This window comes from Caretta caretta, chromosome 5 (assembly GCF_965140235.1).
Source record: "Caretta caretta isolate rCarCar2 chromosome 5, rCarCar1.hap1, whole genome shotgun sequence".
Lineage (NCBI taxonomy): Eukaryota > Metazoa > Chordata > Testudines > Cheloniidae > Caretta > Caretta caretta.
Window position 1 is genome coordinate 23,659,828 of NC_134210.1, and position 16,176 is coordinate 23,676,003.

The window sequence follows — 16,176 nt, forward strand, 5'->3', positions numbered from 1 at the left end:
GGAAGCGCTGGGAGGAAGGGGGAGCAGCGGGGACACGGCCTCCTCTGGGGAGGAGGTGGAGTGGGGGGTGGGAAAAGGTGGGCCTGCAGTGGAGCAGGGATGGGAAGAGGTGGGCCGGAGAATCCCCCGGCACAGTCAGCACCTGTTCTTCTTGGGGGGAGCTGCTGCTGCGCAAGGTGCTTCCTAGCATCCTTTCCTGCCTCATTGGCTGCAGCGAGTTGTGTCTGTGTGGGGTAAGCCAGGGGCAGCTCCCCACCACAGTACTGTACAGTATATGCCTTTTGTCTGCCCCAAAATTTCCTTGGAACCTAACTCCCCGCATTTACATTAACTCTTATGGGAAAATTGGATTAGTTTAACATCGTTTCACTTAAAGTTGCATTTTTCAGGAACATAACTACAGTATTAAGTGAGGAGTTACTGTTGTTCACATCTGCCTGTATCTTGAGTCCAAATCATAGTAGAAGCTGTTACCTGAGTTTTCAGAACCCAAAGCAGGAGTAACTTAACTGTTTCACTCCAGGTGATGTCAGGAATAAGTCAATGGGAACACAGCACTTCCAGCTAATAAAAAATGGATACAAGGAAGCATGCTCTTATCTAAAACTACTATTTATTACATTTAAGCGCATACAGACCTAAGCAATAAGTTTAGAACATCCCAAATAATTACCTAGAATTGAGATGGTATTGAGTAAATTAGCAGGTCAGCGATAGCCAGTCACTTCCCTGCCAGGGAATATGGTGTCAGGAAAAAGTACCTTAGGATAGATAGCTTCAGAGAACTGCTCCAAAGTACTCTATTATCTAGTCTTTTTATAACTAATTTTTACAAAACACATAGCTGATAGCTAAGTTCCCTGTGCAGCCACAGCAGGCTATCAAGGCCCATGCACGTCAGCTGTAGCTCTTCAGGTGTCCCTCCCCCGACTGTCATGTGCTGCTCCTGCCTTCTGCCTTGGAGCTGCTCCTGGGAGCCTTCTGTATGCTCTGCAGAGGAAGGGAAGCGGGGCACTGATGTCAGGGTGTCCCCCTCCCCTCATCTCCACAGAGCAGTATGTGCGGGGGGGGGGGCGGGGGGAACATAACAGGGCTCACGACAGAGGGAGCTTGCTGGCAGCTGTTGCTGTCTGAATGTGCGGATCTACTTGAGAGCGCAGCGTACTTAAAGTGGGGGCAGCATACTTAAAGGGGCAATACGTCTCTCTCTCTCTCTTACCCCCACCCACCTCTGAACACATACTTGTATTAATAGAATCACAGAATCTCAGGGTTGGAAGGGACCTCAGGAGGTCATCTAGGCCAACCCCCTGCTCAAAGCAGGACCAATCCCCTGATTCCTAAACGGCCCCCTCAAGGATTGAACTCACAACCCTGGGTTTAGCAGGCCAATGCTCAAACCACTGAGCTATCCCTCGCACTAACAATGTTGTTGTTACTTCTTGATACTTCTTTCAAAGTGTTATTTTAGTTTTTGACTGGTCTATGCATTTCATAATTTTTATCTCTTTCTCTTAAACTGAATTCTTTGAGTAGTGAGTTCTAAAATGCCTAACCTGTCCTGGCTAAAGTAATTATCTCTATGGTGGTAACTTCTAAAAAATATATCTAGGTTTTTGGTTTCTACGGGTGGCACACGTCGCATTATCCCAATATGGTGCACATAACAAAATTCATTCCCCACATGGGTGGAAAAAATTAGAGGGAACATTGGCTGATAGTGACCCATATTTGGTCATCACTTCTTCTAACTTCAACGAACTACTTATCAACAAAACATTTGTAACAATCTAATCATAAGCTTTTGTAACAAAGATACCTAAAGTCAAGGTCTCCATCCACTTATTTTCTTTGTCTAAATTTGTTGACTCTTTTCTTCCCTTCTCCCATTCTGATTAGCAGAAACTGCAAACTTTCAGCTAGCATTTGACCTTCCTTCTGGAAGCCCTGCTTGTTCAAATTAGCCCTTCGCTATGTGGTCTATTTTATTAATTCATGGTGGCTGAATGCACAACTGAGGATCTGGCCCCAAATCACAAACACACACACACACTCTGAGGCAGCAAAATTCTCAGTGGACAGCACCCACCAAATTTTAATACATCTTTTTATCACTATATATTCTGAGTATGTAACTACAGCAGGAACATCTAAAAAGTTGACTCTAGCTGTAGTTATTACTGGATAAAATTGTATTCCCCATTTTAAGTATAGGAAACACTCCCTGAACCCCGTAATACACTTTTGAAACTGGAGTGAGCTTTTTGAATGCACCTACTGTATTTTTTCTATAGTATTGAGTTTGATGGGCTGTTACAACATTAACAGTTCTTGTTTTCTTAGGACTATATTTACCATCTGATATAAGAGTTGCTTGATCTGTGTTTGTCCAGTACACCTTTGTTTCTAACGATGTGTCTAGTAGGGATACATGCAACTATTTGGTCAGTAAGAGATTACAATTTAGAGGTTCTTACACAGAGGTGGTCTTGAATTGTTAAAGATTTTTGTTTGTGGAGCTTGTACATGCTTGTTTGGAAGGTCTAACTTTTTACAAGCTTTGTATGATTAAGTTAAGGTATTAAAATTTGTGTACACAATGCTGAGAAAAAGATGTGAGTTGGTTCATTTAGGATAGGTCTACGCTTACAGGAGCATGTCGAGTACATATTCTGCATGCTCAGCTAGCACAGGTATAAATAGCAGTGTGGAGTGTGAGACCTGCCCGAGGTGAGTAGAGTGCCCAACACACCTGAACCATAGGGTATATACCTTACATGTGTCTATAGACACCCAAGCAGTGCCTCCCATGTCACCTATACTGACATTTTAGTATTTAGCAGTGTAGTGTCCTGCTGCCTCCTTGCTGCCAGAACCTTTGCCTGCTGCAGGGGGACTAGCAGGGAAAGGCTCCAGCAGCTCCCCAGAGCCTTTCTGTGCTGCCTCCTCATTGCCAGAGCCTTTCACTACTGTGTGTAGCTACACACTGCAGTGAGTATGGAAACAGCCTGTCTAAACCAGTCTTTCATGGGGGTGTGTAGGCAAGGTTGTAGACATTGTAATTGGTGTATTTTGTTACAGAGGCAGAGTTAAGGGTGCTTGAATTCATGGCAAAATGTAGAAATGTTGTTTAATGGGGTGTGCATGCACAAACTGTGTTAAAGTTGGTGAATTGTTTATGTAACCATAGCTTGTCATTTCCATAGTTTAATGTTTGGGGGGGTTGTTTTGGGGTGTTCAATGGAATATATTCTCATTAAGTGAAATTTTCATTTTTTGTTCTGAATTACACTAATTCTATTCAGAGATATGCAGTCCAATTATTTCATTGTTTGTTACATTCCTAATCCAGAAGTGTCCACATCACTGTAAACCGTAACTGGCACCTTGGATATCAGTGTTGGAAAAAAACCACAGACTGAATACTAAATCTTGAAACTGAACCACTCACTTTTAAGAATAGTTCTTCCAGGGGTATGGAACATTCAAAGAAAAGTTAGCACTGCAGTCTGACAAGTCTTCTACTGACAGAGCAGCCATAAGTGCTAACAGCTTTCATAAATACCATTATGAAATAAAAATACAAAGGAGAGTTTGCCCTGTGCAGTAACTAGAGTTCTTCGAGATGTGGCCCCCGCATAGGTGTTCCACTTCAGGTGCTTATGTGCCCCTGTGCCTTTGATGGGAGACTTTTGATAGCAGTGCTCATTCAACCAGGCATACACCCTTACATCCTCATGTCCTACACTAAGGATACTGCACAGATGTACTCCAGTTACTCCCAGGGCAAGTAACTTTTTCTCCTTGAAGTAGCTACCCTCCCCCCACTGAGCCCCAACTCCCTTCACCTGGACCCAAGCTGCAGAGCCCTATTACTGTTGCACCTAGAACCCCTCTACACGCCCCTATGCAGCGAGATCCCCCCTGCATCTGACTCCCTCAGAGCTGCCCACACCGACTACCCCACACAGAACACTCTCAACCCACAGGTAGATCCTGTTTTGCTGAGCCTGTCTGCCCACACCTGGTACAGAGGGGCAGGTCTCTGGAGTGTTTCTGAGGCAGGCCCGTTCCTGCGCTGTATCTAGGGGTGCAGTCTCACCGCTGAGTCTGTGTCTTGGGGGGTAGCTGCACAGTGATCTCCCACCTCTATGTAGCCCCTGGCTTGTGCTCCCCAGTGCAAGGCTGGAACCTCCACAATTATTTGACAAATAAAATTTGAAGAATTTTCAACTATTATGTACAGAATTTTTTGGCGCAGAATGCCCTCAGGAGTATGAAAAGGAAGTCTCTAGCCCTAGAAACTTCAGACTGGGGTGAAATTTCTGACTGGCATACTGAGACAGACAGGAGCAGATCAGAAGCAGCCACAGTGGCAAAGAGGCAAATTGGATGAGCTAAGGATACAAAACCTCTCTTGGCCAAGTTAGAGCAATCAAAATGACTCTAGCTCAGTTTTGCTTGATCTTGTTGAGAACCTTTAGAAGCAATGAGTAAGTACAGAAAAGGCCCTGCCCATAAAATTAGAAGCATCTCCTCCTCATGACCTCCTATAGAACAGAATTTGCTGCACTTCATTGTGTAATTTGCTCCAGCACCAAGACTGACCTCTAAGAATCCCCAAGCTAAGAATAGTTTGACGACAACCTGGAAGTCCAGCTCCCATTCACGATTTATGGAGAAGTGTCTGCTGAGGTAGTTTGTCATAGTGGTAAGAAGCTGAGATGACTATCTGGTTGTCTAAGCACCAACACCAGAGTTTTATTGATTCAGGGCAGAGAGATGAGTAATGTGCATCTCCCTGACAATTGATACAATACATGCAGGCCATGTTGTCTGCCATTATCTTCACTGACTTGGCTCTGATTAGAGGGAAAAAGTGAAGACAAGAATTTCTGAACGCTCTTAATGCTAGGTTGATGTGAAGGAGCTATTCTTGCAGTGACCATTTGCCTGAATTGTGTGAGGTCCCAGGTGTGCCCTCCATTCTAAGAGTGATGGGTCTGATGTTGTCAAAACAGTTTGTGGATGTTGGATAAATGGGACTTCTGGACAGGTGAGTGACTGCAGAACCTACTGGGGAACAGTTACAAACTTGTTCAGATTGTGTTTGTTTGGTCTGTAGACCATATGAAGCCATCCCTGGAGATATCGAAAATGTAATCTAGTGTGCTGAATTACAAAAATTCAAGCTGCCATGTGCCTCAGCCGTTGAAGACAGTCTCTTACTCGTGTTTGGGAACTGAACTGAATTCTTGAGATGAGATTCTCTAGGGTGAGAAATCTGTTAGAAGGCAGATAAGCCCCATTTGCCACTACATCCACAAAAATGTCTATAAAATGTAGATGTTGAAGTGGTGTCAAAAACAGACATTCTTGAGATTGAGATGGAGGCCTACCTAGACTGTGGAATAGAGACGGTTTCACCTGAACTGTCGATAATACTTCCTGATAAGATCTGCCCCAATCAACCAGTCATCTAGATAAGGGAAAATTATGCCTAGATAACAAAGATGCTCAGCGATGACCGCCATAATCTTTGAAAATACCCTTGGGGCCAAGGATAAGCTGAAAGTGAGTATCTGCTGCTACTGGTAGTGGTTCATGAATGAATATGAATTGAAAAAACCTTTTATGAGAAGGGTGAACTGCCACATGAAAATATCAGTCTTGTAGGTCAAGAGTTGCAAAGCAATCTCCGGAGTCTAGAGAGGGAATTATGGCTGCAAGGGTCACCATCTTGAACTTTTGTTATTTTAGATATTTGTTCGGATGTCTGAGAACTAGTGTTAGCCTCCATTCTTTTTGGGAATCAGAAAGTACTTGGAGTAAAATCCCTTTATCCTGCGCTGCACGGGAACTGGTTCTATGGCCCCGAAATGCAGAATATAGGAAAATCTCATGTCAGCAATTGATCATGACATAGGTCCCTGAAAAGGAATGGGATGGAACTGAAATGGATAGTGTAAAAAACGGTTACTAACCTTTTGTAACTGTTGTTCTCAGAGATGTGTTGCTCATGTCCATTCCACATTAAGTGTGCATATGTTGTGTGCACCGTTGCCAGAGGTTTATCCCTCACTGGTATCAGTTGGGCCAGCTCTAGCACCTCTGGTGCTATGTGCTTATATGCTTGTATAAGGGGCACTGCCGGCTCTACACACTCTCAGTTCCTTCTTGCCGTCTTAACTCCCAACAGAGGGATAGGAGGTGGCTCGTGGAATGAGCATGAGCAACACATCTCAAAGAACAAGTTACAGAAATGTTAGTAACCTTTTTTTCTTCAAGTGCTTGCTCATGGCCATTCCACGTTAGGCGACTCACAAGCAGTACCCAAGGAGATGGGTGCGGAGTTCATGGACATATGGTCTGCAACACAGCTCTCCCAAACCTGACATCATCAAGTCTGTTAGGTGACGACATAGCGAGAGAAGTACGTACCTACGACCAAGTTACAGCCCTGCAGACTGGATTGGGACCTGGGCCAGAAACGTTGCTGAAGAGGCCTGGGCTCTTCTGGAATGAGTAGTCAAGATGGCTGGAGGTGGAACGTTCACCTGTTTGTAGGATGCCCAAATGCAAGGGGTTATCCAGGATGAGATTCCCTGGGCTGAAACGGGGAGGCCTTTCATCTCACTGCTATTGCCATAAAGAGTTGCATTGATCTACGGAACGGTTTAGTTCTCTCGATGTAGAATGTGAGGACACACTTAACATCCAATGAGTAAAGCCTCTGACCCTTTAAGAAAGCAGATTCTCAGGTCATGAGAAAACTGACCTATCACCCACAGGTGGGTGGAAGGTTGAAACTGCTGCTAGGTGCACCCTCAGAGATGCAGTGGCCAAGCTTTGCTGTTTTAGGTGGAGCAGGTAATCCAGAACAGATTGAAGGGAAGACCGGAGTTGGAGAGAGTCCTTGCGGGGACGACCATATCGAGCAATGCTTTCACTTCGCAAGGTAGGTAGCCCTTGTAGATGGCTTCCTACTTCCCAGAAAAGTCTGGTGGATTTGTTCCCTAATAGGTTTACTCCTCTGGGTTCAGCCAGGGAGTTTCCATGCAGTCAGGTAAAAGGTCCTGAGATTCGGGTGGAGTAAATTACTGTGGTCCTGTGAGATCAGGAGCAGGCAGAGTGGGAATAGGAGCAGGAGTGATACTGATAAGTCTAGCAGGGTGCCAAACCAGAGCGGGTGCAGCCACACTGAGGCTATAAGAATAACTCTTGCATTGTCCTGCTTGATTTTCAGAAGGGCCTTGTAAACCCAAGGTATTGGAGGAAGTGCACAGAATAGGAGCTTTGTCCATAAAAAGCAGGCAAGTGAAAGGGAGCCTAGGCTGTTCCTGTGCAGTGAGCAAAACTGATAGCATTTCCTGTTATGCTTGGTGGCAAAAAGAGACCCTCCCCCACCATCTTTGGAAAATGAAACTGGTGACCTCTGGGTGAAGGGACCACTCGTGGTGAGAGAAGAAAGATCTGCTGAGGTGATCTGCCAGAGTTTTCCGGGTTCCTGGAAGATGGGAAGCCTTGTGGTGGATGGAGTTCTTCATTTGAGCAGGGGGTTGGACTAGATGACCTCCTGAGGTCCCTTCCAACCCTGATATCCTGACACAGGATGGAGAAGTGTGCTCCTCCCTGATTGTTGATTAACACATGGCAGTGGTGTTGTCCATCAGTACTCATACTACTTTGCCTGTGATCTTGGGGAGAAACACTTGGCAAGCTAAGTGGACCACTCCTGAGCTCCCTGATGTTTATGTGGAGGGAGAGCTCTTCCTGGGACTGCAGGCCCTGTGTTCTGAAGCAATCAAGGTTGGTTCCCCAGCCTAGGTCTGAAGCATCCGACACCAGGAACACTCACGGCTTGTGGGGAACAAAGGGAATCTTCTGCGGCTTCGAAAGATGGAAATGTGAAAATAAGCATCCTTCAAGTCAGAAGTGGCGTACCAATCCCGTAGATCCAGGGAGGGAATAATGGAGGTCAGGGAAACTGTGAAACCTATTTCTTGAGATAACTGTTGAGACAGTGCAGGTCCAGGATGGGGCAAAGACCCCCCCGTTGGCTTTTGACATTAGGAAATACAGGGAATAAAACCCCTGCTCTCTCAAGCTTTGAGGCACCTCTTCCACAGGCTCCCCCACACCATAGGAGAGTTTGAACCTCCTGACTTAGGAGTTGCTTGTGAGAACAGCCTCTGAAGAGGGACGTGGATAGGGGGTGTGTGGGAGGGGGATGGATGAAAACTGAAGGATATAATCATCCACCAGTGTATTTAGTACCTAGCAGAAACCATGCCGAGCTGAAGTGGGAAAGTTGGTCCAAAACCAATGGGGGTATGCCCTTGGTGCACCTTCAAAAGGCCTGCTTGGGTCCTCTGGAGTACCTATACAACCCCAGCAGGAAGACAGTCTAAAATATATCTCCGCAGAAGGGATTGCTGGTTTGAGATATGCAGCTGTAGACCACCTGTCAAATAAATTTTTCTCCCAAACAGATCCAGTTTCTTTGCATTGTTTTGTTTGGGGGTAGCACTTGGTTGACCCTGTCTATCCCTCTCATTGGCTGCAACAACAACTAGGGACCCAAGAGGGTGCAAGTACAGGTACTTGTACCCTTTGGCTGGTACACAGTATTTCTTTTCAGCCCTCTTCCAAGTGGGAGGAAGAGAAGATGGAGTCCGCTGACTGGACCCATTACAGCCTCATTAATGGGTAGAGTGCACTGTAGATGGAGCTGCTGCAGCCAGAATGTCAGTGAGGCTGTGGGATGATTCCTGGAGCTCCTCAACCTCTAGACCCAGGTTAGTTGCAATCCTGTTTAGAAGTTCCTAGTGGGCTCTAAAGTCATCTTCCAGCAGCAAGCTGCTCAGTCCCGAGACAGCCTTATACGGAGAGGAGGAAGAGCTTCTTCCTCTTCTTCAGCCTCAATCACCTCCGTGGGGCCCAAGACTTGTGTATTGGTACTGGGTTTGGTATTAGAATCAGGTTCCAGTGCCGAGCTGAGTGGTGTGGGGGCCCACCTCTCGGAAGCAACAGAGTATGATTGGTAGGCTGACAGACCTAGTACCTGGGCAATCCCCCATGGGTTCCAGATCAGCCACTGCATAGGACACTGACCACCTGACCAGGTACCGGCAGAGGGAACCCGCACAGGGGTCAGGTGGTATGTAGGATGGGTACCGATGGTGGTCCTTGGGATGGGTGTAGGGCTCCACCTCAGACTCTGATGAAGAGTCCTCCCATGATGACCACATGGGAGCGGTACCCCTTACTTCTGCCGTTTGGCACCAAGAGAATGGGGATTGGTGCCAGAGATGACCTTGTAAAAGAAAGTAGGGTTGGCTTGCCCCTGGAGGATACAGAGGGACCCAGTGCCGGGAAGGAGCTTGGAGCACCATGCTCTCTCCTGCTCATGCTCACTGGAGCCAGCAGTTGTCCAATCAGAGTCGGTGGTACTGGGAGTGGTAAGTCCCTGGCCACAACAAAGACCTCCAGGATAGAAGGTACCATGATTCTGTTGGTGCAGCGATTACTTCCTGGCATCGACAGAGGGTCCCACATAGGACTCAACATCTCTCTTGATTAACTCTATGGTGCTGCCAAGGGACCGGGGGTAGAGTGGCCCAACGTGGGTCGCACTCCACTGCTTTCCCCTTGCTTGCCTTTCTTTGGCACTGGAGAGAGCAACATGCTGCTTTTTACGTTTCTTCTGGCACCAGAGATAGAGAATGGTACCGGGAAACGCACAGTGCCGGGATGGGCGCTTTGCACTGATGCGGAAGTTTTTGGTGCTGAATCCAAGTGGCTTGGCTCCGATGTCGGTCTAAGAGCGGCTTCCATTAGGATAGCCCTCTGTCTAGCCTGTGTCTTTCTTCATACCAGGCTTAAAGTTCCAACAAATCTGACAAGTGCCATCTGACGTGACACTCTCCCAGACACTTCAGAAAACTGGGCTGTCGGTTTCTCCACAGGCACAGGCTTGCCCACAGGAGGCACAAGGTTTGAAGCCCAGGGGATACCTGACCCCTCTACAATGAAGTAGGGGGACTATCTACACTAATACTATTTACAATATTTACACAACTATACTAAGACTAAAACTAACATACAGAGAAGAAAACCACTGAAAAATGCCTGGCCAAAGCACAAGATGATGTTCCAGCAACTGTCACGGGTGGCAAAGAAGGAACTGAGAGGGTGAGGAGCCGGCTGTGCCCCTTATACCAGTGCATAAGCATGCAGCACCAGAGGGTGCTAGAGCTGACCTGACACACCACTGAGGGGAAAATCTCCAGCAGCGGTGCGCACACACCTAACGTGGAATGGACATGAGCAAGCACAAAGAACTACCAGATGTTATAGCTTCCAACACCCATTTGTCCAATATTATGCTCTCCAATGCAGCTTGAAATTGGGAGAGAGTATCCAAAAGAGGAATGGGAGGTAGGACAGTGTAGCAGTAAGTCCCTGTCGATTGGATAGGTGAGACTCTGATCAAACCATCAACACTGGTGCTTGGAAGACACTGATGACTGAGAAAAAGTAGCTGTGACAGAAGCTGGCAGTTTCTTTATTGGCTGGTGGCTCAGGTGGCCTACAGCAGTTAAAAAAATGAGCTGGACAGAACCTTTGTGCAGTCAGATCTGCTAAACCTTCTTGTGTTCAGAGGTGTATAGATTCCGAGGTATTTGTGCATGGTCCTCAAGTCTTTAGAGAGTGTGAAGTGAGTCATCAGTAGACTGAGCAAACAGTTTGTTCCCATCAAAAGGAAGGTTGTCAACAGTACTTTGTACCTCCCTAGGGAAATCAGAAAGCTGCAGCCAAGATGCTTGTTGCATCACAATTACAGTGGATATGGATTGTGCTGCAGTACTGACAGCATCTAAGGAGGCCTTTAATCCTTTTGCCAAAAGCTGACCTTCCTGTAGGATAGCCTTGAATTGCTCCCATGCTTCTCTGAAGGTGCTCATTACAAGAATTAAAATTTCTTGTAGTTTAAATAATCATTTTGACATAAGCACCTGGTGATTCATCATTCAAAAAACTGTAGTGTGGCTGAGGAGTAGAACTTATGATCAAAGAGATCAAGTTTCTTTTGGTCTTTGGAGTAAGGGTTAGACTTAAAATTGTGTTGTCTACCACATTTATTGACAGCCTCTACTACCAAAGAGTTCAGTATAGCATAAGAAAATAAGAACCCCTAGCTGGGACATAGTACTTTTTATCTGCATGCTTGCAAGTTGCTGGAGCCGGTCAGATGGTTTATAGCAGGCTCCAGCAAAGCTTCATTGACAGGGATGGCTATCTGCACAGAAACTGAGGCATGTAAAATGTCCAGGAGTTTGTGGTGGGAATCCTGGACTTCCTGTAATGGAATTTGAAGCATAGAGGTAGTATATTTCATCAGCTCTTGAAACGTCCTGAAGTTGATCTGCCATGGAAGTAGGTTTAAGGCATGACAGCTTCATCAGGTGGTGGTGAAATATTAGTGTCACCTCTGTCAGCCCTTGCCTCCTGCACCTCAAAAGTCTCCTCCTCTGATTGGAAAGATGGAAGAGGAGGTTGAGAAGAATGCCCCTATCTATGCTCCAAGTGGGTAGATGCTGACCTGAATTGTTGCTGGTAAATGGGCCAAGGATCCCAGCAAGGCCACTAGGGCATTGTAGGAGCAGCCTCTACTGATCATACCAAGGGGGTGGAAGCTGAGGTCTGGTATCCTCCATAGTATCAGTACATGTGGGTTAATTATGCCGCCTAGAATATACAGAAGAACCCTATACTAAAATCTGTGAGTCAGAGGAGCTCTCCTCAACATATCCCAGGGGAGGCAATAACTATTTGCCCTCTATGGTTGAAGCCTATAAGATTGCCTCAGTGACAAATGTGGAGCTGGTGACCTAGCAGATTGCAGTACCACAAGGTGACGGTACCAGTAACAGATTTTGGCTCAGTGGAGACCAGGTGGTCTTTAGAATATCTAAACTCCTGCAATACCGATGGTATATTGGTGGGAATTTGATGATTTCCTTTGGAGGCCAGTTTCGGTATTGATTGTACAGAGAACCCTGATATGAGAAAGATCAGGGTCAAACTCCATTGGTACCGATGCAGTACATGATGATAGTACAGGTACCGAAAGGATAATGGAGTCTGATGACACAGACCTCTTAGAGATAGAATCTCTATTAGCCTAGGTTCAGTTAAAGAGGTCCTCAGCACTGAATCCCATTGCAAGGTATATTAGAATATGCTTTAGAAACCTTCACCGTAGCAGAGCCATTCAAAGCCTCACAAGAACTCTCTTTGGGACCTGAGGTCTCTAGGACTTTCTTGCAGATGGTGATCAACATTTCATAGAAGAACAGGTGCTCCTACTCTTTTTATTGGTGGTCAAAGGCTTCGATAATACAGCTCCTTAGGTACTGTCACAGAAGGTCTCTCTCCTGATGCTTTCAGTGACAGATGCTCAGAGGTTGAGGATAACACTTTCACACTTGAATCTCCAGAGATGCTCAGTGAGCGTGGTCTTGAGAGACATGAAGTACTAGTGGTACTGGAAGCTCTGTGTACAGGGAGGTCCTTGGTACATGGGTCAGAAGCTGATCTTAATGCTTGCTCCACCACTGAAAGTCTAAATTTGATCTTTCTGTTCTTTTAAGATCTGGCCTTGAAAGATGAGCAAACCTTGCACTGACTGGGGATGTGGGTATCTCCCAAACAAAGGAGCACAAAGGATGCCCAACACTTACTGAGATAGCCTCCTAGCCAGAAAAATACCTCTTAAAACCCAGGGATGCTGAAATAGATCAGAATAATCAAATGCGGAAGGGTGCATGCACCCTTGAAGTGAAGCACCTATAGGGACACTACTCAAAGAAGGTAAATATTGCTAAGTAGTTATGCACTATATTATCGATATTATTCGGTTTAACAATGATTACTACACTGGATAGTCAAATGCTGTGTTTATATATTTGTGTTTTCAAACCAGTTTTAGGTGTTTTTTGTAAATGCATGCATATAAAAAAGATTTAGTAGATTAAACAGTTTAATGAAAAAGTACTCTGCAAGCTTGTTTAAAAATAAAAAATTCAAATTGTCTGATTTTTCTCTCTCTTAATTCTGCACAAGCCAGTAATTTTTGTCAAGTTAAAATAATTGATAGATAATGGACAGGAAAAAACTGCAAATCCACTCTTTACTACAAAGATCAAAAATCATGGTCACAGTTTCATGTTTAATGGGGAATCACTTCAAGTATACAATATTTCAAACATCGAGAAACTGGTTAAGAGGTATAAGTCAGTGAAACAAAAATGCAGGAAATCCCAAACTTATCTTTGACCGTTTCATCTTAAAGAACAGGGTCACATGACTGAACTGACAGCATATCTCATTTTGGGTAGGAAACTTTGGTAGGGAGTTAAAATAGCCAGATGAACAGCAACTGAAATATAAGACATGAAGCAACTTCCAAAATAAACGGCAATAACTGATTGGACACGATGGCAGAAAAACTTCTTCCTTTTTAAAGGCAAAGGATCTTGGGCAACTGCATACTGCTGAACTGAGTGCCAAGGTAGCACAAAGGAAATTAGTGCAATCCCCTTTTGTTAAAAAAAATTTTGAGCACATGCTAATTACTCTATTTCCCATATGAAATTATTTTTAAGGAATCTTTTTCTGTACTGGGAAAGCTTTCCATTATTTTGTTTGCTGACCACTAATATCTTTGTATTAATTTTTTTTAAGTTGCAGTGTTTGATGCTCACAGGATACTGCATATTTAAACTTACACAAGATCCCTCTCCTATATTAATATTGTATTTACATTCCACAGGCCCATTGTGTTAAAATGTTTTTGGAATTTCTCTAGTATATTCTGAAGGACAAGCAAAATAATTAATCTCTTAAAAGGTCAAATACAAGTTTGAATTGATGAATTGGAACAAAAGACTTAAGTAATTTTAAATCAAGAAACCCAGTGTTCTTTGCAATATCTGACATTTTCCTACAGTCATTTGTAAAATAGTTATAGGAATGTTATCATAGTCAATATTAAACCCATGTATTTTTTCAGGTCATCAGCTAAGCATAGTGCACACCAAACAGAAAGAGTGACACTTCAGTTTCCAGTGTATAATGAACGTTAAAGTCATTTAATAAACTTTAGTTTTTATTTGCGTATTCCACTGTTGCGTATCCCACTGTAGTGCTGTGACAACAAATCACACCTGTGTACTGGAGCATACATCAACAGTATGATGTAATATTACTTACACCATTGCTATAATATTTAGCTTTTTGAAGAAGACATAAGCATACACTATGGCCACACCAAATAATTTTCTGGGTTTTTTCTTTGATAACCTTCACTTTGTCAGCAATACTTTATCCACTTTAGTTTTAGTTTTCAAGTTACTGAAAAATCACAGAAAAATAGCTATGCAGGAATAGCTACTAGGAGTTACCTCACAGGCACTGATATGGCAAACATCTATTTTAAGGGCTAATGAAATGGCATTAGTATCACACTGACAAAGCTGTTTGAAAACAACTGCCAACTTTGTCCAAATTGGAAAATGCCCTCTTTTACTAGCATCTTAAGAAAAAAAAAAAAATCAGAAAGTTATTTTTTTTGGCCTTGCTATGTCACAAAGTCAATCATACAAAGACCTATGCATTAAACCTAAAATGATAGTTTTAAAAGCCCTTCTATTAAAAACAAAAATGTCATGCATTTTTGATCAATTATGCAGCTGCTTTAAAACTGTTGCAAGACCATACTGTATATATTAGCTTTTATACTGCTAATGCACAACTAACAGCAAACTTGATTAGATTAACACAAATCTGTTTTAATTACACCGTTATATCACACTAAAGAGACAAAATGCCACAAGATTGGCAGAAACATTTAATTCTGAGCACTCAAATGGCAGGATAATTATGTGTTGTAACCCTTCACATTTAGAAAAAAACCCAAAATCCTGCAGTCTCACTTTACAAAACAAAGTTCTGCTGTAAAATATTAAGTGGGAGGGAAACTATATACCATCTATAACACAGAGTAACTTATACAGCTAGTGTCAAAGGCAAACAAAACTTCTAAATAAAATATCAAAATATTCATAGCTACTGAAGCACAAATGCTGCATTAAATACAGTCAGGATCTAAGACAATGCACTAATGACTAGTTAATAAAAAGGACAAAAAAATAGGGAAGTTACTTCAGTTAGCAACCTACGTCTAAATAAAAAAAACAATGGGGGAAAAAATTAAGCTAATATTTTTTTTAAATCAGAGCACAATTTCCATTTGTGGTATCTTTACATCCATAATTTGTCTGATACTGCACATCCATTAAAGGTTTAGAACTTTACAGAAGAGTTAAGTCCTCTTTCTGCAAAATTTTGGATGTTTTAAAACAGACATTATTATGAATAAAAAAGAGTCAGGCAACAAATGGACTCCTATTATCACCTTCTGTCTTAATTAACACTGATGACAGACATTTTTAAAAGTTATCATAATCTTTTTTGTCTTTTTTCCCCTCTGCTTCAAACCCATCGACCCCATCACTGTCTCTTCTCCTTTTACGATTGTTATGAATGTTGAAACGTTGGTTCATCTGTGGCAATGGATCCATTCCTAGAACTTTGTGTATTTGACGGAATGCAAGGAGTCTCAGTGCAAACTGGTAACAGAGGGGGGAGGGGGAAAACAAAACAAAAACCTTTTATCAAACAAATGTTAAACCTAAATAGGACAGTGGAGGCAGTTAACATTTCTTCATAAACCACATGAAAAAAAAAGCTTATGCAAATTTATCTACAGTAATCCTTTTCTATCCAATGTAGTTTTAAGTTTAAAAAGGTACAGTCATTTAGACTGATAAGATAGACAACCATGAACATACTTGCAAGTACAAAAGGATGGAACTGCAGTAACCTTTTTCCTAATCTGGGCAGCAGCAACAGCTAATCTTAAATCCACATCTTAGTTTATGACAAAGTACCCTTTGTGCCATAAAGCTGACTTAAAGCTGCACCAAAGGTACAGTTGGAATACATCCCCCACAAAGGAATCCCTGTCGGGCATAAAGCCACCATAAAGACTATCCTAATTTAGGAGCTAGTTTGATCCCCAGCGTAAGTGCCCTCAAGATCAGGGAACAG

General features: G+C 43.5%; 1 protein-coding gene across 2 annotated transcripts in view; it reads right to left on the reverse strand.

The window, feature by feature from the left end:
* Nucleotides 1-13,214: 13,214 nt before the first annotated feature.
* The window catches only part of ZFR (zinc finger RNA binding protein), a 54,167-nt gene continuing 51,205 nt past the window's right edge, over nt 13,215-16,176 (reverse strand). For both annotated transcript variants that reach the window (XM_048849437.2, XM_048849436.2), the window contains exon 20: nt 13,215-15,695. In XM_048849437.2, the coding sequence (XP_048705394.1) occupies nt 15,516-15,695 (180 nt within the window). In that variant the 3' untranslated portion in view covers nt 13,215-15,515. The remainder of the gene's footprint in view (nt 15,696-16,176) is intronic.